The following is a 25,056-nucleotide window of genomic DNA, read 5'->3' as shown; positions in this document are numbered from 1 at the left end:
TGTGCACGAATATTTATTGTATTTTGTTTTCTACTTGCATTTCGCATATTTTTGTTGTCATAGCGTTGCCAGACATTTGTTTTTGTACCCATTCCCAGTTGCCGATTGTAATGATTACCAACACTGCATTTCTTTCATGTCAAGTAATCGAATAATATTTATTCTTTTATTTACTTCTTATATGAATTATGCCAATAAACATAAATAAAAGTAATGTTTTCTTATGTTAAGCTTTGTAATTTACAGTGTAACGTAAAATTTGAGCAGCCATAAAATATGAAAAGAAATTCAAATATATGTGCGCGTTCATATTTATCGATAAGATTGAGTATTTAGTGCTAGTTTAATGCATTTTGATTTATGAACTTTACCAAAAGATTAAAATTATGTTTATAAGTGTGAAAAATTATGTAAAAAAAATTCCAATTTTAAATAATGACTTTTAATGCAAAATCACAAACAAGCAGCATTATCGATAATGTTCGTGCTCTTAACGGCAAATCGATAAGTAAGCCGAAACAGCTGTTCGTGTAGATTTATTGAGTTGGCTTTTATTTCATAAATTTATACAATTCAAATTGGCAGCAGCAATATGGAAAAGTGGCTGGGCGACACTTTGTCCAAGTGCCTCGATTGTGTGGTCACCGATCAAATGATGTCGTGAGTGTCAACTGCTAACGGAAACTTGAATGGTTAATTACTGATTTTCTCTTTTTGGAATTCACAGCACTATTTTGGCCATACGCGACGACTCTGAGTTCGACAGTTACTTTGATAATCTGCTTAACAAGGATAATGAAGAGCATCGAATGTTTCTATTGAACTGTCGCCACATGTTGCTCAGTGGCAAGCAGCCACGCAGCAGCCACCAAGCCAAAGGCAAGTCACCCACAGGTGGAGGCAGTGGCGGTGGAACCGGCGGCGGTGGTGGAGGAGGAGGAGCGGCTAAGAAACAGGGAAAATATGTGAATCTGTATGCCAAGGATGGCCAAGTGCTGGGTGCCAATGTGCTGTTGAAGGGACGACGCAGCTGCGATTGCCAGGCAGCCGAACATAAGCTGATCAACAATTGTCTCGGTTGCGGACGCATTGTTTGCGAACAGGAGGGCAGCGGTCCATGTCTGTTTTGCGGACAGCTTGTCTACACACCCGAGGAAGAGCTCAAGATGGCCAAAGCGGCCACACGGCAGCCCAAACAACAGGCGAGCGGCAAGAAGTCCTCCAACAAGGCGCTGCAGGAGGCGTTGGCACAGCGTGATCGTCTGCTGGAATACGACAAGAACAGCGAGAAACGTACCACGGTGATTGACGATGAGCTAGACTATTTCCAGGAGAACTCCGTCTGGCTGACGGATGTGGAGCGTGAGAAGTACGAGCAGCTGAAAAGCGAGATGCATGATTTGAAGCACGGCAGCCGTTTGAAGCGCAAGATTAAAGTGGATTTCGCTGGCCGTGAGCTGCCAGATGAATCGTTAATCAGCAAGGAGTACGAGCAGCAGGTGTTGCGCCAACTGGCTGCAGTGAGCAAGCAACAAGCAGCAGCTACTGCTGGCACCACGACAACGTGTCTAATTGGCCACTCGGCCATGGGATTGGCGCCCAATTTGGATGTGGCCAAGGCGCCCACTTATCGTCCCAACAAGGAGCAACAGCAGTGGCCAGCCGTGCCCACACACGATGGTCTGGAGCGTGTCTACAATCGGGTGCAGGATAAGGAGCTGCTAGAGCTGCAGGACATGCGACAGTGTCTCTCCATGCATCAGCCGTGGGCCTCGCTGCTCGTGGCGGGCATTAAGAGGTGAGTGCGAATCGTTGTCGATTAAAACTATTTATCGGCAGTGCTGCCAATGCACTTCGAGGCGGCAGTGCTGCCAATGTTTCGTTATTTTTATTTGTTTGTAGACCTGTTCACTTTTGTGAGAATGTGAAAAAATAACTGAAAGTATTTTTTCTTAATTTATCAAAAGAATGTGACAGTTTTCCATCGTATTCTACCACTTCATTCATTTATCTTTGTTTTATATAAACTTACAACTTTCTAAACTCGTTTTTTATAAAATATTGTGAAATATAATATAAAACAAATATTGTGTGCAGGCATGAAGGTCGTGTTTGGTACAGCGAGCATCGAGGCCGCCTGTGGATAGCTTCGACTTCCAAGGAGCCGCATGCGGATGACATTGCCCAAATGGAGCAGTTCTATCGAGTGCTCTACAATGGTAAGTAACCGAAAGTATAGTCTCGTGCTGGGATTACTTATACTATATATTCCTGCAGATGACAATCTGGAATTCCCCAAGCATTATCCAACCAGCAGTCTGCTGGGCTGTGTGCATGTCGACAACTGTCTGCCCCAGGAGGAATATCGGGATTTGTATCCTCAGGGTGAATCCGATAGTCCCTATGTGTTTGTCTGCACCAATCCCGAACAGTTGCCAATGCTGCTGCCAGTCCACGGCGAACACAAGATCTGTAAGTGCAGCAACGTCTCTTTTATTTACAATTCGATTTGATTACGAATTTGTCTTGCAGATGAGTTGCCTCTGAAGACACACAATGCCGCATGCAAGACACTTCTTCGTGCACGCGTTAACAAAGGCTGAGCATTTTCATAATTATAATTGAACATTGAACATTCGAAACAAAATATTTAAAAAACGCGTAGTTCCAAAACACTTTTTAAGTTAATGTAAAGTTAGCATTTAAAGTGCTCTAAACAAAAATGTAAAGTAATTTCTAGTTCCAATATATGTATTTTAAAGTGGATGTAAATTATGAATTTAAAGTGTTTGAAACAATAAAAATAGTCTTAAGAGATGGAATAACTTCACAATTACAAATAAAGAGCTTCATGATTTAATTGCCAACTGAAAAATTGTGCGAATATCACAAATAAATAATAAATAACAATAAATTTTACACAAAAAAGAATGCAACATTTCGGTTACAATTTCAAATGCGCTTTGCGAAATCTGCGTGTCGATGCGATAATTATCGATATATGTGTGCAATCGATATTAAAATATATTGCAACGGTTCCAGCACTAACGTATTGTGGTTGCCTAACTTGAAGCTTTATTTGTGGGGACAACTGAAATCAAAAAGGTCAACTTCAATTTGAAAAATCAAATAAATGAGCACACAATTAAATTCAATGTGTAAACAATCGGAATATATAATTATTATTGATTGCGATTAAAGAGCTTTAAGCTTTTGTTTAAACAATGGTCAACGTGGATGTGGAATACTGGTACGTGATCCAAATCGTATAAAAACTGATGATATTCTATGTATGTATATACTCGATGTCCACAGCGGCGTGTGCAATTTTGCGATGCACTGCCAGATGCTGAGACAGTTCCTCTTGGATGCAGCACCCGATGTGGAGGTCTCATGCCATCAGGGACGTCGTGGAGCCTTCGAGGTGAAGATCGACGATCAGTTGGTCCACTCGAAGCTCAGTTGTTTGGCGTTTCCCCAGCACCAGAGCGTGCTCCTCCAGGTGGAGAGAGCGCGACGAGGCGAATCTGTGGAACGTGTGAAGGAAGCGCCCATCAAAGACTGCAGCATTATGTGAAGCAAGTGTAATGATTTTGACCAATAACTAATTGTTGATCTATTTGTATATAAATACCGACTGAGTTACTAAATTTTTAAATGATAAGGGCTAGAAGGCTGAAATCATGCAATAAAAGAGATTGATCGAAATTCCAACTGCAAATTGATCAACATTAAGTAAATACGAACAATTCTCTTTTAGCTCGAGTTAAAATTCCTTTCGCTGATTTATAACTTTTTAAAAATCTTTCTAACATGATTACAAAATATAGATTTTTGTGTGATATCCTAAACTGACGCTTAATTCAAAAAATTGCTGTAGACGCTACAAAAATGTTAAATATTTATATAATAATTAGATTTTACTAGTTTTTTATTTCAAAAATATAAATTTTGAGTTGATTTTGCTTAAATTTAAAGAATTTGTTTAAGTTAAAACAAATATAAATAAATTTTAACTTAATTTAAATAAATATATAGTTTTGTAAAGTGATTTTGTTTTGTATAAGAATCGTATTTATTTTATTTCTTCTTCGAATAACTCAGGATCTTAAAACAAACTTAAGCGCTAAGCTTTTGAGCGAATGGAGCTTGTAAAATTCGAAAGCTCAATGTTGTTAAGTGACATATGACAGTAAATATTGTCTACTATTTATCCTTTGCTTTAATTTGGGATCATAAGTCCTCATTTTATGCTGGTTGTGTAAAACTCGTTATCATGAACGACTGACAAAAAAAATGTATGTACAGCCTTAAATTCATTTTAAATTTCAATCCTTTTTATATTATTAATCATTATTACTTATTCTGATTGATCGACTGACTGCTTGAAGTATCAGTGCTCAGGTCGGAACTTCCCAATCAAACTGTGTACGATGTTTACAAGTATTATTTTATTCACTTTTAAAGACAATATGTATATATAAAAAAAAATGACGAAGATAAATATATTTGATGTTTAGCGCCTGTAGCGATAGCGCTTAAAGTGAAACCACAACTGGAATATGTTGTTGTGGAACTGACAACGAAAACCGCGCTTATAACTAAACTCCCACTCGCGATTGACGATCTTAAAGGCAATATCCTCATATGGCGGACCCGTGTGAAAGCGCAACACAGCAAAGTCTGCATTGTCCGCACATGGGGTGAGGAAGTATTGTGGCGTCTGGGACTTATCCATGAGATCCGGATAGAAGATGTTAAACTTGTAGCCCTGGACAATCTTTGGCGGCGGATTGTCCATGTCATAATGCGTCTGATTGTATTTGTTCCACTCGAAGCCGGTGTGCACGCGATTAAAGTAGCGCGGCTTTCGCGGTCGATACTTGTCCGTCGCCAGCTGGGGCACTGCATCCACTGTGGTCTCCACACTGAACTCGGCCTCATCGCCCTGCATTCCTTTGCGCGCCTCACCCCGCATACGCTGTTCCTGGGGCGTCAGCTCAACGCTATCGACAATGCGCTCCGGATGGATGAGCTGGAGACGCTGCTGGCGCACCCGATGTTCGTCATCGCTGTCACCATAGAGCGCACCATCCACGTTGTCCTCATCGGCAGCGGTCAAGCGGCGTCCGGTGAAATCCTCGTCACGCATGTAGCTGGGACTGTAGTTGCCCAGTTGATACAGACGCACCGCCTGCTGCAGCTCACGCAACGGACTGTCCATGTCCTGCTCCTGATCTGCTTCCCAAGTCTGCTTCAGCAGGAGGCTGCTGCTCATCGTCCAGCTCATCCTCCTGCTTAACAACAGCCGTAGGAGAGGTTCCTCCTGCTGCTGCTGTGGTAGTGGTTGCCTCACTGCTGCCGCCGTCGTTCTCACGCTTCAGCAGCGACAGCTTTCTCGCGGAGCAGCGCCTGATGGCGATCCCGGAGACGAGCACGCGCCATGTGCGCCTTCAGCTGCGACAGCAGACTCTCCCAGTAGCTGATGTCGACGCCATCGGCACGTCCGCTGATCTTGGCCTCGATGCGGCCGCGCATCTCGTCGAGCTGCTTGGCATTCTTCCCGCGAAATATGTCCGCCACATCCTTGACCACGCTCTGATGGATGCCGTCGCGTCGTTGATTCAATGCGTTCGCCTCGCTCTGTTGCTGCTTGAGCTGCTTCTGCAGCTCGTCCTGCACAATGGTGACCATGTCATTCCAGAAATCCATATGCCTGCCCTGCTCCAGCTCCTCGTACACCTTAATGTCCACGAGCAGATCCTCCAGCTCGTCCATATGCAGGCCATGGAGCAGCATGTATGGCTCATGCATCTGCATCTCGAGCGCATCCTCGAGCGTCGTTTCTGTGCTGCCGGCGGACACGTATTGGGCCAACAGATCGATGGGTTTGGCGCGTCCATCGCGTATGCGAATCTCGCTGCGCAGACGCGCCTGCTCCAAGTGGAACTGATCCTCTTGGCGTTGCCATTCGCGGAATTGCACCGCCTCCTTGGAGCGCTGCTGTTGCATGGCATCGTCTTCGCGGGCCTGACGCTCCAGTTCACGTTCCTGACGTCGCTTCTTCACCTTCTCGAGCTCGCGACGATTCTCCAGCTGCTTTTGCAGCGAGAGAACTTCGACGGTTTTGCTCGAGAGATTGGCCAGACCCTCGACCTCGAGTTTCTTGCCCCAGTGGAAGGTGGACGTTAGATTGGAGTCACCAAACGGATTGTCCTCGTTGGAGTACGTCTGGTATTCGTTGTCCCAGCCCATGCGCTGTCGGCGACGCTGCTCCTTGGCCTGTTTCTCGCGCAGACGGCGGGCACGCTTCTCCTCCGGCGTTTCGTTCGCCTTCAGTTGCTCCTTGACGCGTTGGCGTTCCTGCTGTTCGCGCAGACGTCGCTCCTCCAGCGTCTGCAGCAGTTTAATGGAGCTCATTTCGGGACTGCGCTTACTTTTCGCTGCTCCTCTTGGTGGCGCTGATGAACTGGAGGATGACGATGAACTGGAACTGGAGCTGGAGGGTGAGCGACGACGTTGCTCCTTCACCTTCTCCTTATCCTTCTTGTCGCGTCCACTTCGTTGGCGTTCGCGACTTCGACTGCGCTCCCGTTCCCGCTCTTTGCGCCTGCCGTGTGCATCTCTGTCTCTGTCCCGCTTTCTCTCACGCTCACGCTCGCGATCCCGGTCCGAGTCGCGATATTTGTTGTCGCTGCTGCGTTTGTGATGATCCCGTTTTCGGTCACGACTGCGACTGCGGCTCCGATGTCGTGATTTCTCCTTGGGCATTGTGCACAATAAAACTCTATCTAAACGTTTGCGGAACAACAAAACACACAGCCAGATAAATGTGCATCAAAACTGTGTGCCGATAACAATTGTGCGTGAACAGCTGAGTGGCTTGTTATCGATAGCTAACTGTTAAATGCGTTAGCATAGAAACACGAGGAAGCAACTTTACTTTTTAATATATGTATTTCAAAACATGTATATACATTTTATTAATTAATTTTATTTGAAAAGTATTTTGTTTAAATTTTCCAATTTTATACTCTCTGAAAATAAGCGATTTTTACATATCTCCGAAAACATCGATGTATCGATAGAGCTATTGATTGAATGTCCACCACTATTTACTGTTGGTGAAACTATTTTATAATTGCCGGTTGTTTTTCAAGTTGTGTGTGAGTGTTGTTGTGCTGGGGGTATAAAAGCCAATGGAGTTAACTGCAAACACGCAATAATGAGCGGCGAGTACACGGCTGAGTTTAGCGCTGCGGAGCAGGCGCTAATCGATAAAGAATTTTCTAGACTCGCTGGTAGGTGGTATTCAAGGTGGCGAAATACATTGTTTACTGATAAGAATCCCTGTTGACATTGTCAATCGTTGTTGTTTTTTTGATTCTCATAGATACTACATACCTCGATCATGCGGGCACAACACTCTACGCGGAGAGTCAAGTGGCAGCTGCCGCACAGCAGTTGCAACGCGATGTGATATGCAATCCACACACCTGTCGCTCCACCGGCGACTTTGTGGATCAGGTGCGCTACAAGTAAATACGTTTTTTATGCCCGCTACCCATTGACTAAGAATGTTGAAATGGACAGCGAGTATCTCCGACTGTTAAACTCTTGACACTTTGTTACATTATTCCATTTGAACTCTGCAGAATACTGGAATTCTTTAACACAACTGCCGAGGATTATCATGTGGTGTTCACGGTAAATGCAACGGCTGCACTGCGTCTGGTTGCCGAGCATTTTGATTTCGGCAGCAAGGGAAACTTTCACTATTGCCGGGAGAATCACACATCGGTGCTGGGCATGCGACAGCTGGTGCAAGCCAAAGGCATCTATATGCTCACCCAAGAGGAGCTGCTGCGGCTCAATGATGTGGCCCAGGAGGCGACTGCAAATGAAACGACGTCGGGCAAATCACTGGTCGTGTTCTCTGGCCAGTGCAACTTTAGTGGCAACAAGTTGCCATTGACCATCATTGAGCAGTTGCACAAGCACGGCCTGCAACAGCCGGGCAAATGTGTGTGGCGCAAGCAAACGGCTGAAGAGTCATCCACGAAAGTGAAACAGCAGCACTATGTGCTGTTGGATGCCGCCTCCTTGGCAGCCAGCAGTTCATTGGATCTGCAACGGCATCGTGCGGACTATGTGTGCCTCAGTTTCTACAAGCTCTTTGGGTATCCCACCGGCGTGGGAGCGCTGCTCGTTAGTCGACGTGGTGCGGAGGTGTTGCAGAAGCGTTTCTATGGCGGCGGCACCATCAACTATGCGTATCCGCACAGCATGGATCATCAGTTGCGTGACGTGTTCCACGAACGCTTCGAGGATGGCACACTGCCATTCCTATCGATTGTCGAGCTGTTGCAGGGCTTTCGCACGCTTGAGCGTCTGGTGCCCGGTGGCAACACAATGGAGCGCATCTCCCGGCATGTGCACGGCCTGGCACGCTATTGTGCCGAGCAACTGCGGCAGCTGCAACACGCAAATGGAGCGCCACTGATACGGCTGTATAACAATGCTGGCTACGAGCAACGTGCCACACAGGGCGGCATTGTGACGTTCAATGTGCTGACCGAGTCGGGTGACTATGTGGGATTCGGTGAGGTGGCGTGTGTGGCATCATTGCATCGCATACTGTTGCGCACCGGTTGCTTTTGCAACATTGGCGCCTGTCAGCGCTATTTGCAGCTCAGCGACGACACAATGGATGCGATCTATAAGCGTGCCGGACGCGTTTGTGGCGACTACTATGATCTGTTAAATGGCCAGCCAACGGGTGCGGTGCGTGTCTCATTTGGTTACATGTCGCGACTGGAGGATGTCGAACGGCTGCTGGAAATGCTGCGCAACAGCTATGTGACTTCGAAGCGACAGCAGCGCGTCGAGTTCATTGTGAATCAAGTGGCACAGCTGCCGAAACCGTTGCAACAACGCGCCCAGCATTTGCGACCACGTCTCCAACAACTGGCCATCTATCCGATCAAATCGTGCGCAGCGTTTAAGATCACAAATGCTGGCGAAAGTTGGCCATTGACCGAGCAGGGATTGCAGTATGATCGTGAATGGATGATTGTCGATATGAGTGGCATGGCATTGACCCAGAAACGTTGCACGCATCTCTGTCTGTTGCAGCCACGCATCGTACACGATCAATTGCAATTGCATTTCGATAGCTCGTCGTCCTTTGTCTCGGTGCCATTGTCGCTTAGCGCTCAGGCGGAGAACTCGGCGCGGTGTCGCAGCAAAGTTTGCCGCCAGCCCATCGAGGGTTACGACTGTGGTGACGAGGTGGCCAATTGGCTGAGCGATCAACTGGGCATCGATGGATTGCGTCTGTTGCGTCAATCGGGACAGCGCAGCAGTGCAGCTAACGGCAAGCAGCAGAAGCAACAGCTAAGTCTCGTCAATCAGGCGCAATTTCTGCTTGTGAATCGAGCTTCGGTGCGTTCGCTGGACTTCGAGGAGCCGCTGGACGAGACCGTTGATCGTTTTCGTGGCAACATCATTGTGGAGACCGATGTTCCCTTCGAGGAGTTGTCCTACACGCAGTTGCGCATCGGCGACGTCCATTTCCATGTGGATGGACCGTGTCAGCGTTGCGACATGATCTGCATTAATCAACGCACCGGCGAACGTTCGCCGGAGACGCTCACAACAATCGCTCGCATGCAGAGCGGCAAAATGCGATTTGGCATTTACATTTCACAAGTGCAAAGCGATGCCACTGACGATCCACACGACGAACAGCAGCAGCAGAAGCAGCTGCACTTGACATGTGGCGATGTCATTGTAATCGATTAATCATATAGTACATATATATAGCACGATACGTTATACATATCAATATCAATATCACATTACATTCCACACACGATTTGTTTAGTTAAATTTCAATTACAACGGTGTACCTGCTACAACTTGCCACAACTATATATGCGATTTTGTTTACACTGAAATTGTTTTGTTTATTTTGTTATTCAATTCATAAGAATGAAAGAAAAATATTTGCTTTATATCGTAAAAAATTTAACTAATATTACAAAAATCTGTTACAAATAGAATTCAAACAATGCTATAATTACAAATTATAGACTGAAGCTATTAAGTCTTAGCTTCAGTGTATAATTTGTAATTATGGCATTGTAATAAATATGAAAATTTTACGTTAAAATATTTTATATTACAAAAATGAATTAAAAATTGTGTTATGAAAATCTGTTAGAACAAGAATTCAAACATTGTTATAATTAAAAATTATAAACTGAAGCTAAGAACAAAGGAATATGAACATGAATATAAAAACATTCTGTTATAATATTTTATACTATAAAAGTTAATCAAAAATGATAGTATGAAAACCGTTAAAAACGAGAATTCAATCATTGATTTAAATAAAAATTATACAATGAAGTTAAGAACAAAAAGATCTGAACATGAATATTAAAATGTTCTTTCACAATAGAATTTTTACATTTTTAACTAAAAAAATAAATAAATTTTTATACAAATAAAAATGATGAAGTTATAATTAATATGAAATGTGAGTGAGCAAATTAAATAATTTGAAATTTCAAAATATATAGGCATTTAATATATGGATAGTAAATTTGAAAACAAATGAAATAAAGTGAATTTAACATAAATATAGTATTTTATTTTATGAGCCTTAATAAAAAGATGAAAGATATAATTAATTTATGCTTAGTTGGAAAATATCAAATATATGAATGAATATATGGAAATGTGGAAAAAAATTCGAGTGATAATTGTTTGTAAACCAAATTCATATAATAAGAAAAGAGAAGCAGTTATCCAAAAAAGGCAATTAGGTAAAATTTACATATTATGTAGTTGATTTTGCATTAAAAACAATGATTAAAGTTGATATTTAAGACATAAGTATCTTGCGTAGTTTAATACATTCGCAAACCCATATTTGTTTTTAAATTGTTATTTGAAAAAAGGGTAAACATCAAGAGCTTTTAATGCGCCACCATTTTGCAGTATTGACTATCGCCACTTATCGATAATTAGTAATCGCAGTTGTGTTGGCGTGTCTATCGTTTTGCCTCTGGCAGCGAGAATTGACTTTGCCGTTTGGCAGTGTGTCGTCGTTTGTAAAGTGCCGTTAGTTAACAAACGACGCTGCTGGCGAACAGACGACGAACAAGGACAGAGCTAAGCAAGCAGACAACGGACAACAAACAATTCACACGGACATACACAGACAAGCACACACGCACACACACACATAAGCTCGCACGCACTCACGCGCAGGCACAAACAGTGTGTGTGTGGAAGGTACGACGGCAACGACGACGACGATGATGATGATGATGATGAGGATGTTGGAAGGAGGCAGGCCCTAAAAGTATGCAAAATAAAGAGGCAGAGAATGACGAGAAATTCAGCGAAATACAATTCGTCCCTTTATTTGGCAACAACAACTACAACCACAACAACAACAACAGCAACATCAGCAGCAGCAGGAGCAAAAATAACAACAACAAGGAAAGCAACAAGAACAACAACAACAACAACAATTGAACAGCATTAACGAAATGAACAATGGAAGAGAGCAGCGAAAATGTGAAAGATTCTAATTAAATGTACATATGCATACATCATGGTACATACACGTACACAAATGTAAAATATAAATACAATGTGCGAGTAGTAGTAGGATATGTACGTATATACTTGTTGTTCGATGTATGTATGTATTTGTATTTGTATCGTATGTATGTACTACATTGTATGTGTATGCGCACACACACATTTTTATGCAAACACATATGCACAACGAAATACCCAACAAACAAAATACATACAGCTAGAAAAACACATTGGCCAAAATACGTAATTCATTTTTAACAAAGCTCTCAACAACAACAAAAACAACAACAACTACAGTAGCAATAACAACCACAACAACGGCAACAGCAGCAACAGTGACAAAGTCGCAGTGATTTGTTGCCAGCGCGCGTGTGAGTGTGTGTGTGTGTGCCTACGTGTGTACACATACATATACAGCCATAAAACCATACAACAAGCAAACCAAAGAAAAAAAAGAAGAAGAACAACAACTTAAAAAACAAACTAGATTACTGTCGTCGTCAACAAATACAACGAATATAAATTTTTATACAATTTAATTTTTGCATAACACAAAACGAAAAAAAACTAACTAAACTCAACTAACGAAACACAATAATAATAATAAAAAACAAACAACAACAACAACAACGAAAAAGAGTCCACCACGAAAGAGAGCGAGCTGGCAAGTGAAAGAGAGCAAGAGAGAGTAACGAGCGCAAGAGAGGGACAGCAAACGAAGAACGGCGACGCATAAACAAAGCCGAAACTGAAAATATTTGCCCAAAGTATTATAATATACCCCACTAACAAGAAGAAGAAGAAGAACAAAAAACGAAGCGCAAAACGAAAGAGCAGCAAGGACTAAAACAAGAAGAAGAAGAAGACGTAGACATAGAAGAAGGAATACGAAACGAAGAAGGCAACTAGAAACAACAACAATCCGAAAAGCGAAAAGCGGGAGCCTGGCACGTTCCACACACACAGCCAAACAAAATGAATATGCTACACAGTTTCAGCAGTGGAGGCGCTTCCAACGCCACAGGCGATGTCACCAGCGGTGAGTGAGAAAAACTTTTGCCCCTCTCTGCTTAGATTCCAGATACCCAGTAAGCATTTTCAGAGCGGGTTTATTCAGAAATCATTTGATTAGTGGCAAGAAATGCTAAAATAAAATACGAACAATTATTATGATGAATATTTTCTTTATTAATATAATAAATTAATTGTCGTTTTATTACGATATGTTTTTATACATCAATTATGATTATACTTTTCATTTTTTATTTGATAAGTAATAAATATTATCAGTATTCTTACACATTATTTGTTTTCAAAATATTGTATATTTTTATTATTTTTTTTATAGATCTATTCCTATTTTATACAATATGTGTTATGGAATAAATTAGGATTTAGCAGCAACTAAAAATAATTATAATTTTCAGTATTTTTTTTATTTTTATAGTCTCATTTTTATTTTATGCAATATGTTCTAAATATAAATTTCGATTTATATTTTATTTTATTATTTATTTTATTTTTTATTTTATGTATTCATTGTCTGTTATATTTTTGTTCTATTTCTATTTTATGCAATATGTTTTCAGAAATAAATTGCGATTATGTAGAAACTCCAAAATAATTATTATTTTCAGCATTTTTTTCCTCATTATGCATATTAAACTTAAATTCTTTGTTTTCAATAATATATTTTTTACAATTTCATTTCCAATTTTATGTTTTCAGTAAATAAAAGTAAACATATTTTTGAATATTTTTTATATAAGTATTCCTTTCTAGTATTCATATTCAATAAAAATTAATACGTTTCCCATAAATGCCTGAAATATGATTTTTATTTGTTGTACAATGTTCGTGTTCGTATTTTGTTTGTTTGTTTTTTGGCAAGCCCAGCACAAGGAGTAACTTATGTTTGAAAGTACAACAGCTGTGTGTGTGTACAATAATGTATCTGTATCTGTTTCTCTGACTCTCTCTCTCTCCCTCTCTTACACTGTGTTTTGTGTTGTTGATGATTAGAAAGTTTCGCAGCTGAAGGTGAGAAAGCAAAATAAAAGACAAATGCGAGTGTATTCTGAACTATTGGAATGGAACTTTTTTTTTTTTTTGTTGGTTTGTTCATGTGTGTGTGTGTGTAATGTGGTGGTGTATATATATGCTATGTGTATACTACTGTGTATACTATATACTGTATATTATACACCCGATTTTTTTGTTAGATGTTCAATTTCGAATCGCTAATTTTTTGTAGCATACTTTTTGGGGCGAACGCAATGCACAGTTGCTTTTGTCAAGACTTTTGTTAAATTTCATGCAGAAATTCTTTGTATTTCCATATTAAAGCAGCTTACTTAAGAATGGTAATTTAAGCCCAAGTTGTATTTGTTGTTGGAAGAATCATTATTATTGTGAAACTAGCTGAAAGGAACTTTCGAAAGAGTTCATTAATCAATGGAGAGTAATTACAAGCGTCTGCATTGTAAGTTATTACCTCCATCAGGGTTTTTGTTTTCGTTGTTCTTATTGCTATCATTAATTTGCCCTTGAAATTTGCCAATGTGCCACTTAAGTAACCGCATATGCCGCTAATTGACGTCGATTACTTTGTGTGTGTATCGACTTTGTGAGTGAGTGAAGAGTGAAGGCTCTCAATACATTTACATATTCCCTCCACCGTTGCACCTGTGAAATGCATTCAATTAAATTACACATACGACCCGGCGTACAAGCTTGCAAGCTTGTTGCGCCGTCAGTGCAAATGCAAAAGTTCACGGTCAGCCAAAGAACAAAAATTTGCATTCATCATTCCCACGTTCGCGCTGTGGCTTATGGCTTATACTAGCTGGTGTCCTGTGGCCTGTGTACCGTGTCCTGTGGCGTGTGGCATGTGGCATGTGGCCTGTTGAGCACCAAATGCATTTGTGTTGCGGTTGTGTTGCGTTGCCTTTGTTTGCCTAATTAAATGTACAATATATATTGGTTTTTAATGACGACCAAGCGGTAATTGCATTTGCCTTGTCCTTAAAGTCCTTTTCAAATGTACACACATATGTACATATGTACATATACATACATACATACATCAAATGTCATCAGAGACAGCTGTCAGCCGCATTTAATATTTATTAAATTGAATTGCAATTAGTGTAATCAGAGGTGCATTCTTAGTGGCCATGGCCAAGGCAAACACACACACACACGCACACACACTCTCTGTTTGTGTGTGGGTGGCAAACATATGTTCGGGCTCCAGCTTCCATTAACAATATGGCAATGTTGCAGGCAGGGGCATGGTCATGGGGCATCCATCCACTCTCATCCACCGCTGACAAAGTAGAAAGGCAAAAGCAATTTGAGCGAAACAAACGAAATACCCTTTTGCGTCTCTTTCTAGCCAATGTTCTCGCTCGCTCTCTCTCTCTCTCTCTCTCTCTCTCTTTCTGTAGTTGTCCTGCTTCCCTATTACACACACACTGTGTTGCCGTCTCGCTCTCGCCACAGCGTGTGGTTTGAGCGCTCAGTGCGTCGGCCTGTCATCAGCTGTTTTATGTTGTTAAGGGTCAAGAGTGTGCGTCGCAGGTGTTGCCAACACCGCATGCTCGTATTTCACTTCGTCTTCTTCCTCTTCCCCTCTCTTCTCCTCACCCTCGGACAGCACGCAATACGAGCACACACACACACCCGAAAAACTGGGTAGACACACATTATCTAGTTGAGGATTCAGGAAAGCTTTCTTCCCTCTCCCTCTCCCTTTTACCTTTTTTTTTGTTCTTCTTCCATTTTTTATTTTCGCCATCGGCGAGTCAAGGTTATCAGACCTCCCACCCGCCTGGCCTGACCTGCTCCGCTCTGCTCTTGCTCTTGCTCTTGCTTTTGGTCTAGGTCTTGGTCTTGGTCTTGGCTGCTTCGTTCGTTCGTTTGTTCGAGACCAAGTGCTGGCGTCTTGCGTTCTTAATTGAACTGTTTAAGCGTTTTACAAATGGGTTTAAATGAGGTTTGAACTGGCAACATTATTGTGATTAATCCCTTGGGGGCTACAACGAATATTGAGCTGAGCGCTCAGCGTGTTTCATCTGCTTCGGCCGAAAGTTTTTCTATTATTGATGGCATTTATTCGAATTTGGAATTAAGCCAAATTAGTAATTTGCTACCTTCGAGGATTATTAACAAAAACAATAAATAAATACACAATAATAATAATAATAATAATACATACGTAAAGTACTTAAATGAAAGTGACTTTTGTTTAAAGCTACTTATATATTCTTACTATTTTTGATTTATTTATATTGTATAGCAATCTAGTATTTCCATCATCGTAGAATTCAAATTATGAAATCATTTTGCTTGCTTTAGTTATATAATTAAGAAAAAAAAGTAAATTGTTTACGATTAGTTTGTTTAATTTAAACAATTCAAATTATTAATGTGTATAAATAAGTGTTTCAATATATTATTTCCATTATCAAAGTGAGAATTTATTTATTTTTATTTCGAAGATTTTAAAATAAATGATGTAAATTTAGAAAAAATTTAAAAAAAAATTGTTTTTAATTTATTTATGTTTTATCACTATTAAACAACTGAAATTATTAATTTTGTTATACATTTGTACTGTGATCCATTATTCCCGCAATTGTCAATTACAAATTGGGATTCTCAAAATTAAACTTGAATTCTTGTTAATTAACTTTTAATTATTGCTAGAGCAAGTATTTTAATATATCATTCCGAACATTGTATTGAAGTTTAATTTGAATTAACTAATTATTGATTATTAATTTGGAAAGTATTCTAATTTATGTATATTTCCCACAATAAATAGTTTTCTTCAATTGTGTTTTCCAAAATCCAATTATTGATTTACGAAATATTCGAATCTATTATTCCCATAATAAGCCCAACCATGTGTAGCTAAAGAGCTGTATATTGTATACAAACAATATTTAGAAATGCGAGTGGGCAAATCTTTGGAGATTTACGTATAAATCGTTTTGGGTTAGGCCATTGAGTTGCCATGTCACGGAGTCGCTATCCGAAATCCTTTCCATCAAATTTCCATTCTAATTAGAGAAGCGCGCGCGCGTCTTTCGCTCAGCCATTTTCCTATCCTATTAGCATATTTGTGTAAGAATACATACGCATATCGTATAGCGAGTATGTGTGTGTGTGTGTGTAGCATGTAAGCCTTTTAATGCCAAGTGTATGCATAGCATTCATAACAGACATACGGACATAGTATACTAAGTAAGTAAGCGTTGATATCAAGCCGAGAGTAAACAGGAAAGCCAGCAAAATTGACAGTGAGGACAAAATGATTGAGGTCGCTCTGTCTCTCTTCCTTTCTCTCTCTCTCGCTATCTCTCTCTCTATCTCTTTCGCAACTCCCACGGAGTGGGAAGAAAGTGGCACGTTGACTGTGCGCCATCAATCAAGTGCAACTTTAGGGAGGGGCCCAAAGGCGTAACTGAAGCTGCAGGATTTGCAGGATAGGGTTAGGGTTAAGGTCTGAGATTAGGGTCTAGGGTCTGGGATTTAATGACAATTTCTGTTTCTCCTCTCGCTGTCTTTTCGTTTTTCCGTAGTTGCTCATTAATTTGATGTTCTCCTCCCTTCCTCCTTCCTACAACAGATGGCGAACTTAAGGTACGCCTGATTGCCAATGTGAAGAAGGAGGTGAAACAGCTCATGGAGGAGGCGGTCACCAAGAAGTACATCCACGAGGAGAGCAGCTCCGTCACATCGCTGTGCGGCGCCGTCGAGGCGTGCCTCAGCCATGGACTGCGTCGTCGTGCCCTTGGCCTATTCAAGACCTCATCGACCACGGCGCTGATACAGAAGATTGCCAAAATCTGTCCCGAGGCCGACTATGTGAGTCGTCGCCTGCTCGAGCTGGAGCTGGCCCACGAGAGTCATGCGGTCAGCAATAAGCGTTCGTCGTCCAGCAGCGACAGCATCATCAAGCCGAAGCTGTTGAGCAAGGGCAGCGGCAGCAGCGGATCGGTGACGACCATCAACACGGCGTCATCGTCATCGGTTATCGGTGGCGGGAACGGGAACAACGTCGGCTCGCCGCTGGGGAAATATCTGTGGATACGTCTGGCGCTGTATGAGAAACGTTTGGCCAAGATTATCGAGCATCTGGTGAGCAACGCTCAGAGCTATTACGATCGCGAAGCGCTGGTCGCCGATCCCGATTATGGTTCCATACTCAGCTCGCTGCTTGTGGGTCCTTGTGCTCTGGAGTTCACACGCGCCAAGACTGCTGACCACTACTGGTCTGATCCTTGTGCCGACGAGCTGGTAAGTGCTTCCTCTATAACTGTAGCTACCTAAAGTCTAGAGAGCATGTGAGATGGCTGATCAAAAGAGACAGTAATAATAATTAAAACATCTCATCAGAATAATAGAATTTATATTAAACAAAGGAAATAGTTTTAGTATTACAAAAAAAAAAGGGACAGACTTAGTTGCCCTATAAATTAATTTAAGGAAATGTCATGAACATAATATACAATTACTACAGCACGTATTCGATTGCGTATACGACCTGTAAGCTGTTTCAGTCATATGCTAATCGCGGTTAGAGTTGCTAACTTTTTCTATAATAAGAATTGCGATTAAAATCATATGACTTACGTATTATGACGTTATTTTTTTTTACTTCTCTGACAACTTTTATATTACTTTATTATTATATAATTTTAGAGCTAGAAATGTGAATTTTATATATTGATGCACTTTAATAACTTTCATAGATCAAAATTTAACCAAAAGCGATGCAGACTTTAGTGAATATTTATTGCAGTTGTATTTATTTCATTTATTTTACAGCTGTGTTCTTTGAAATAGCAGTGCTTACTATCCACACATTTGAAATTAAAAGAATACTATATGTAACATATATTTAACCCAATTTTAAATTGATTGTCAATCCAATTGCATTTGCTAACTCGTTTCTCTTTCCATTCCGTTTGCAGGTGCAACGTCATCGCATCAGCTCTGGCAACCGGACACCGCCCACCTGTCATCGGCCAATTATCAATTTCAAGCGGAGCTTGCACACCAGCTCCGAGGACACGAGCAGCGGCAGCTTCAAGGCCTGCTCGCCGGCGAGCGTGGCCAAGGATTATGTGGAGTCGCTGCATCAGAACTCACGCACCACGCTCCTCTATGGCAAGAACAATGTGCTGGTGCTGCCGAAGGACGTGTCCGAACCGATGCCCGGCTACCTCAGTTTGCATCAAAGCGTTCAATCGCTGACCATCAAATGGACGCCAAATCAACTGATGAATGGCTACAACGATACGGATGGCGTGGACAAGAGTTACTATTGGAGCTATGCACTCAATATCAATGTGGATGAGATTGTCTATGTGCATTGCCATCAGAATCGTGGCGGCGACACCGGCGGCACCATTATCCTTGTCGGTCAGGATGGCGTTCAACGTCCTCCGATACATTTCCCCGAGGGTGGACATCTGCAGGCGTTTCTCAGCTGCCTGGAGACGGGTTTGTTGCCTCATGGCCAGCTGGATCCTCCGCTGTGGTCACAACGGGGCATTGGCAAACTGTTTCCCTGGCCGAAGAGTGTGCGTCGGCATATTCTGCCATCGGTGATGGAGTCGTCCAGCGACGAGACACCCATCGATTATGTCTTTCGTGTGGTCAGCAAGAGTCAGCATGAAGAGTTCTGTAAGTTTTCCTTTCACTTTCACTTTTTCATTTACCTTGTATCTTTATATTAATTCCAATGTTTTTTCTAGTGGCCACACATCCCATACTGGAGCTGGGACGTTCGAGTCCACGTCGCAAGCATCTGGGCAGCTGCTCGACCACCGGCAGCAGCGATTGCTCCAGCAAGAGTCTGTCCATCGATCAGAGCAGCAATCCGGATCCGCCCTTGATACAGGCCAGTCAAACCGCCAGCATTGAGCTTGTCTGTTCCACAATGCGGCGTCAGATCATCTCGCGCGCTTTCTATGGATGGCTGGCCTATTGTCGCCATCTATCCACGGTTCGCACCCATCTTTCTGGCCTCGTCAATGGCCGTATTACACCAGATCGTAAGTATCCCAAGAGTTGCATTAAATAATCAAGATACTAGTTACCTATTAAGACTGTTTTCTGTCCATCTGTGCTAGATTTTAGACAGAATTTTCTATAGACATATACACTTCGGAATACTTCAGTATATTTTCGGTATATTAATTTGGTATATTTTAAATATACCACATAGTTCTATCTCTTGTTGACAGCATTTGTTATATCAATATACCAAATATACATTTCGGTACATTCCAGTATATTTTCGGTATATTAATTTAGTATGTTTTAAAGATACTACTTAGAGCTATCTCTTGTTGAAAGCATTTGTTATATCAATATACCAAATATACATTTCGGCACATTTCAGTATATTTTCGGTATATTAATTTAGTATATTTTAAAGATACCACATAGATCTATCTCTTGTTGACAGCACTTGTTATATCATTATACCAAATATACATTTCGGCACATTTCAGTATATTTTCGGTATATTAATTTAGTATATTTTAAATATACCACATAGATCTATCTCTTGATGACAACATTTGCTATATCGATATACCAAATATACATTTCGGTACATTTCAGGATTTTTTTCGGTATGTTAACTTTGTATAACTTAACGATAAAGAGACAGCATCTGTTACATTAATATACCAAATATACATTCCAGTATATTTCAGTATTTTTCGTTATATCTATTTAGTATGTTTTAACCATACCGCATAGATCAATCATTGGTTGATATATTTTTTTTAAGAAAATATACCAAATATAGATTTTCGAGTACTTTGGTATTTTTACGGTATATAAATTCAGTATATTTTAACGATGCCATATATCATTATTATTTGTTGACATAATTTGCTATATAAATATACCAAATTTATATTTCGGTATATTTCAGTATTTTTCGGTATATTAATTTAGTATAGTTAAGTGATAATACTGCACTGTTCTGCTGTCATTGAGAATGCATAGCGGATATCTGACAGTTGAGTACACTCGACTGTTGGTCTCTTACTTATTTTTTATAGACTAAAGACTTTCTTAGGAAATCAGTTTAATATGAAATGTGAAGAGCAGAAAAAATTAGTACGGACCAGTTTAGTATTTTCTACTTAACCAGATTAACTTACAATGTTGCAACACAAGCGTAATATGAATACTTCTGCAAGTAAAGGATAGGTAACTAACCAAAATCTAAACTCTGTCTCTTCGCAGTCGCGGCCGATGAGGAAGGACTGTCGCGTCAAAAATGGAATGCCATGAACGTGGACGGCGTGGTGTCCAGCGAACTGGAGCTCTATCGCCTCGTCTACTTTGGCGGCGTGGAGCATGAAGTGCGCAAAGAGGTTTGGCCCTATCTGCTGGGTCACTATGCCTTCGGCTCGACGCCCGAGGAGCGACAGAAGCAGGACGAGACGTGCAAACATTACTACGAGACCACGATGAGCGAATGGTTGGCTGTGGAGGCGATTGTCCGGCAGCGGGAGAAGGAGAAGACAGCTTTGGCGGTGGCCAAGCTCAGTGCTGAGCAGGCACGCCAAGCGGCAAAGGCCAATGCGAACAGCAATCCGCATGAGTTGTTGCTGCCCAATGGCAGTCGACCATTGAATCGAGTGGATGTCGAGGAGGGCGAGGGCGAGGGTGAAGGCGAGAATGATGTGTTCGATGACAATGATTTCTCGGACATATCCGATCCGGGCGATGAGTTCGATGAGCAGCCAGCGGAGGAGGAGCAAGCGCAGCAAAAACCAGATGAAGCTGAGGGCGAGGATGAGGCTGGAACTGAGGCTGGAGAGGAGGAAGAGGAGGAGGAGAGGCCGCAGCTTAGCGAGCAGGTGGTGCTGGAGTTCCAGAACATCGATGATATGGAACCGTTGCGGTTGCAGGAGAACTGTTTTGCCGACTCGGAGGTGGAAGGCGATCTGGGCTTGGCCCTCGATGGCTGCGGCAATATCTTGATGTTGAGCATTAAGAGTTCACCCTCCACCAGCAGCTACGAGACGGTTGGCAATGAATTTACTGATCTTGCCTTTGCCAAGGCCAGCGAGAAATCTGAAACTGAAGCTGAGGCAGAGGATGGTGAAGGGGAAGGCGAAGGGGAAGACGGTGTGGCTGAGGATGAGCCCTGTGGCCAGCTGAGCAAATTTCATAGCGCCGACGATGTGCGTCACGATGAGGAGCATCCGGCCACCGCAGTCATCATCACCGAGGCGGCATCCCTGGACGATCTTGACATACAATGCAACGACGACGAGCCCACCGAGGAGTTCACCTCACGCAAAACCAGTCTCATGTCGCCCCTCAACGAGGACATCACTGTGGTCGCCTCTCTCGATGCCCTGCAGGAGCCAAAGTCCGCCTGCGTCTCGCCGGCCAGCTCCAATGGCGGTGTCTACAGCGTCGAGTTGCTGGAACAGTTCGGTTTGAATCTGCATCGCATTGAGAAGGATGTGCAGCGTTGCGATCGCAACTATTGGTACTTTGCCAACGAGAATCTGGACAAGCTGCGCAATGTGATATCCACTTACGTGTGGGAGCACCTCGACATTGGCTACATGCAGGGCATGTGCGATCTGGTTGCTCCACTTCTGGTTATCTTCGACGATGAGTCGCTCAGCTACAGCTGCTTCTGCAAGCTCATGGAGCGCATGATCGAAAACTTTCCCAGCGGTGGTGCGATGGACATGCACTTTGCCAACATGCGGTAAGTAAATGGAAAGATTACACATTAGAGGATCATTATCATACTCTTCTTTGAACGCAGTTCCCTCATTCAAATACTCGACTCGGAGATGTACGATTTGATGGACTCGAATGGCGACTACACGCACTTCTATTTCTGTTACCGCTGGTTCCTCTTGGACTTTAAACGCGAGCTCATCTATGACGATGTCTTTGCCACCTGGGAGGTCATCTGGGCGGCCAAGCACATTGCATCCGGACATTTTGTGCTCTTCCTGGCGCTGGCGCTGCTCGAAACCTATCGCGACATCATCTTGTCCAACAGCATGGACTTTACCGATGTCATCAAGTTCTTCAATGGTATGCCTTGATCTATATCACATTTGTGCTTGTTACTTATGCTAAATCCTTTTCAGAAATGGCCGAACGTCATAATGCCCAGTCGATCCTTCAGCTGTCACGCAGTCTCGTCCTGCAACTGCAGACAATAATTGAGAACAAATAAGTTGGCAAATAGAACTCGAACTCGAACTTGAACTCGAACTGGAAGTGGATCTCACTTTATGTGTGTAGTGTTTTTTTTTACTTAGGAGCTATGTGTGTGTGTGTGTGTGTGTGTGTCTGAGTGTGTAGTTGTGTAGAAGAGTTGTTTAGTAGCACTTAGTAGGCTCAACTAACTAAAATGCCAGAGTTAGTGCACACGCAATACAGTAGTGTAGTGTAATGTACTTCGCAATCAGTATTTGGAACTTATGGTCGACAGAGTCAGCATGAGATAGAGGGAGATAGAACATAGCACATACATACATACATACATTCCTAATGCGACTAACACATACAAACATACTCACGCTCACGGTATGTGAGTTAACTGAGCGAAGCACCCAATAGATAATGCACCGTTAGAGCACGCGAAGTTCTCTCGTGAGAGCAAATTGTTATGTTACATGCATAGTTATCGTTTATCGATTATCGGTTATCGATGTTTTTTGGTTTTTGTTGGAAGAAACGGCTGGGAATCGTTTAAGAAGCGCTTTAACCCTGAAAACACATTGTTAACAATAAATAAAACACACACACACACACACACGTTTAAATCAATGTGAAATTGCAAATTTGATTAAGTCAAAGACAAAAACCAAAAAACAAATGCATACGAAACTAAGCCATAAAGAAATGTAGTGACCTGAAAAGAATAAGAAAAGAATAAACAAAAATAAACAAATATATATAACAAAAATAAAGTATATAATATGAAATAATCACCAAAATCACTGTAAACCAAAAAAAAAAATCAAAAAACAAAAAGACAAAAAAAAATAATCGATATATATGGAAAAGAAAAGAATATACATGATACATACCTATTTAGAGGCAGTTACCGAAATGCAAATGCATAATATTTATACCTTTTGTATATTTAGAAGCGAGAATATTGTATTATATACATACTTATACATATACATATTCATATATATAAATATATATATATATATATACACATATATACATACATATGCACTAATTGCAAAATGCTGTGCGGGTTATATTATGGGAGCGGGGGAATTTTAAATGAAACAGCAACTGTTTCCACAATTGTTAATGTTATGTTATGCCATGTCATACACACACACACACACACACACACACACACATATACACGCGTACACTTGTAGTTGAAATGGGATGAAATGCGGGGATTTGGGGCTGGGATAATGACCAGATCTGATAGTTCCATTGTAATGTAATGCAGCACTGTGTAGATCGAGCAAGATTAGTAGAATACTATTATATATGATGATGATAATGATGATGATGATGATGATGTACGATGTACTTACTATACGAAATGTTATGAAGATGATATAATGTTGTTTGCTAGTCACAATAACGAAACGAATGATGATGAATCGATCGATCGATTTATCGATCTATCAAATGCCTGTCGTAATATACAACATATATATATATATAATTATATATATACATAGACATATACTATATACCATACCATACATATATGTATATTTGTATTTGTATTGTTATAACCAAAAAGAAAAAAAAGAAAAAAAAAACAAACAAAAAAATTGTCTATTCATTTATCAGTGTTTTAAAGAATGAAAAGATGGAAAAAGATAAAAGCAAGAAAAAGAAAAAGAGATAATTTTAATGAAATTCAACAACATATTTGTTCATAAGATATCTTTACATTAATGTGAATCTTAATTGAAAGTATACATTCACTAAGTAGATCCACTTGCTAGGATATTAGAGGGTAAGTAAAACCCAAAGTAGTATCAAATCCTGCTGCCATCCTCGAATTCATAACATTGATGAAGCAAAAGAGGAAATCAAATTAAAGTAGTTCCTAGAAAAAAGCTTAATATTTCCCCACTTCTCTCACTCTATCTCCCTCTCTCTTTCTCTCTGTCTCACTCAATCTTACTCTTTATCTTTTGCAGTAACTCGCTTGCCTGCTTGAATAAACTTCAGAAGAACTCGGAATACATTTGGATACCCTGGAAATTGTGTCTGCAACTGAATGTGTCACATGTTTTCCATTTTCAATAGAAATTTGTAGTTTGAAAATATCTGTTGCCTACTTTTGTGCGCTATTCAAGCCAGTTACTGATTTTGAGTCTTATAGTGAAATGTGTCTCAAATGCGACTATTAAAGGGTATTACCTAATC

General features: G+C 41.2%; 5 protein-coding genes across 7 annotated transcripts; 4 read left to right on the top strand and 1 right to left on the bottom strand.

The window, feature by feature from the left end:
- The first annotated feature begins 507 nt into the window (after positions 1 to 507).
- LOC132796817 (activating signal cointegrator 1) lies at positions 508 to 2,815 on the top strand. The gene is made up of 5 exons (XM_060808130.1): positions 508 to 660; positions 728 to 1,798; positions 2,098 to 2,219; positions 2,278 to 2,472; positions 2,533 to 2,815. The coding sequence occupies exons 1-5, from the start codon at positions 593 to 595 to the stop codon at positions 2,601 to 2,603; spliced, it is 1,527 nt and encodes a 508-aa protein (XP_060664113.1). The 5' UTR covers positions 508 to 592; the 3' UTR covers positions 2,604 to 2,815.
- Positions 2,816 to 3,028: 213 nt separating this feature from the next.
- Positions 3,029 to 4,252, top strand: LOC132796818 (migration and invasion enhancer 1). Its single transcript, XM_060808131.1, has 2 exons — positions 3,029 to 3,250; positions 3,316 to 4,252. Exons 1-2 carry the CDS (start codon positions 3,225 to 3,227, stop codon positions 3,575 to 3,577), a joined length of 288 nt encoding a protein of 95 aa, XP_060664114.1. The 5' UTR covers positions 3,029 to 3,224; the 3' UTR covers positions 3,578 to 4,252.
- Positions 4,253 to 4,343: 91 nt separating this feature from the next.
- LOC132796815 (splicing factor Cactin) lies at positions 4,344 to 6,874 on the bottom strand. Its single transcript, XM_060808128.1, is given in 3 exon segments — positions 4,344 to 5,239; positions 5,241 to 5,396; positions 5,398 to 6,874. Coding segments are annotated over 3 exon segments (2,253 nt in total). The 5' UTR covers positions 6,772 to 6,874; the 3' UTR covers positions 4,344 to 4,516.
- A 241-nt stretch (positions 6,875 to 7,115) lies between these two features.
- On the top strand, positions 7,116 to 10,067 carry LOC132796814 (molybdenum cofactor sulfurase). Of its 2 annotated transcripts, XM_060808125.1 has the most exons (3): positions 7,116 to 7,301; positions 7,394 to 7,538; positions 7,656 to 10,066. In XM_060808125.1, the coding sequence occupies exons 1-3, from the start codon at positions 7,226 to 7,228 to the stop codon at positions 9,802 to 9,804; spliced, it is 2,370 nt and encodes a 789-aa protein (XP_060664108.1). In that variant the 5' UTR covers positions 7,116 to 7,225; the 3' UTR covers positions 9,805 to 10,066. The 2 variants fall into 2 exon arrangements, with proteins under 2 accessions (XP_060664108.1, XP_060664110.1); XM_060808127.1 differs by lacking the exon at positions 7,116 to 7,301 and having other exon boundaries at positions 7,421 to 7,527; positions 7,656 to 10,067.
- A 1,029-nt stretch (positions 10,068 to 11,096) lies between these two features.
- Positions 11,097 to 25,048, top strand: LOC132795963 (small G protein signaling modulator 2). Of its 2 annotated transcripts, XR_009633488.1 has the most exons (8): positions 11,097 to 12,658; positions 17,255 to 17,925; positions 18,603 to 19,317; positions 19,389 to 19,688; positions 20,899 to 22,387; positions 22,448 to 22,725; positions 22,782 to 22,930; positions 24,828 to 25,048. XR_009633488.1 is itself a non-coding variant. In XM_060806945.1 (7 exons), exons 1-7 carry the CDS (start codon positions 12,595 to 12,597, stop codon positions 22,868 to 22,870), a joined length of 3,606 nt encoding a protein of 1,201 aa, XP_060662928.1. In that variant the 5' UTR covers positions 11,097 to 12,594; the 3' UTR covers positions 22,871 to 24,399. The 2 variants fall into 2 exon arrangements, 1 of the variants encoding a protein (XP_060662928.1); XM_060806945.1 differs by lacking the exon at positions 24,828 to 25,048 and having other exon boundaries at positions 22,782 to 24,399.
- Positions 25,049 to 25,056: the final 8 nt, after the last annotated feature.

The sequence above is a fragment of the Drosophila nasuta genome, chromosome X, assembly GCF_023558535.2.
Source record: "Drosophila nasuta strain 15112-1781.00 chromosome X, ASM2355853v1, whole genome shotgun sequence".
Taxonomy (NCBI): Eukaryota; Metazoa; Arthropoda; class Insecta; order Diptera; family Drosophilidae; genus Drosophila; species Drosophila nasuta.
The sequence above is the reverse complement of the archived record's forward strand: the minus strand, read 5'-3'. Positions and strand labels throughout refer to the sequence as shown.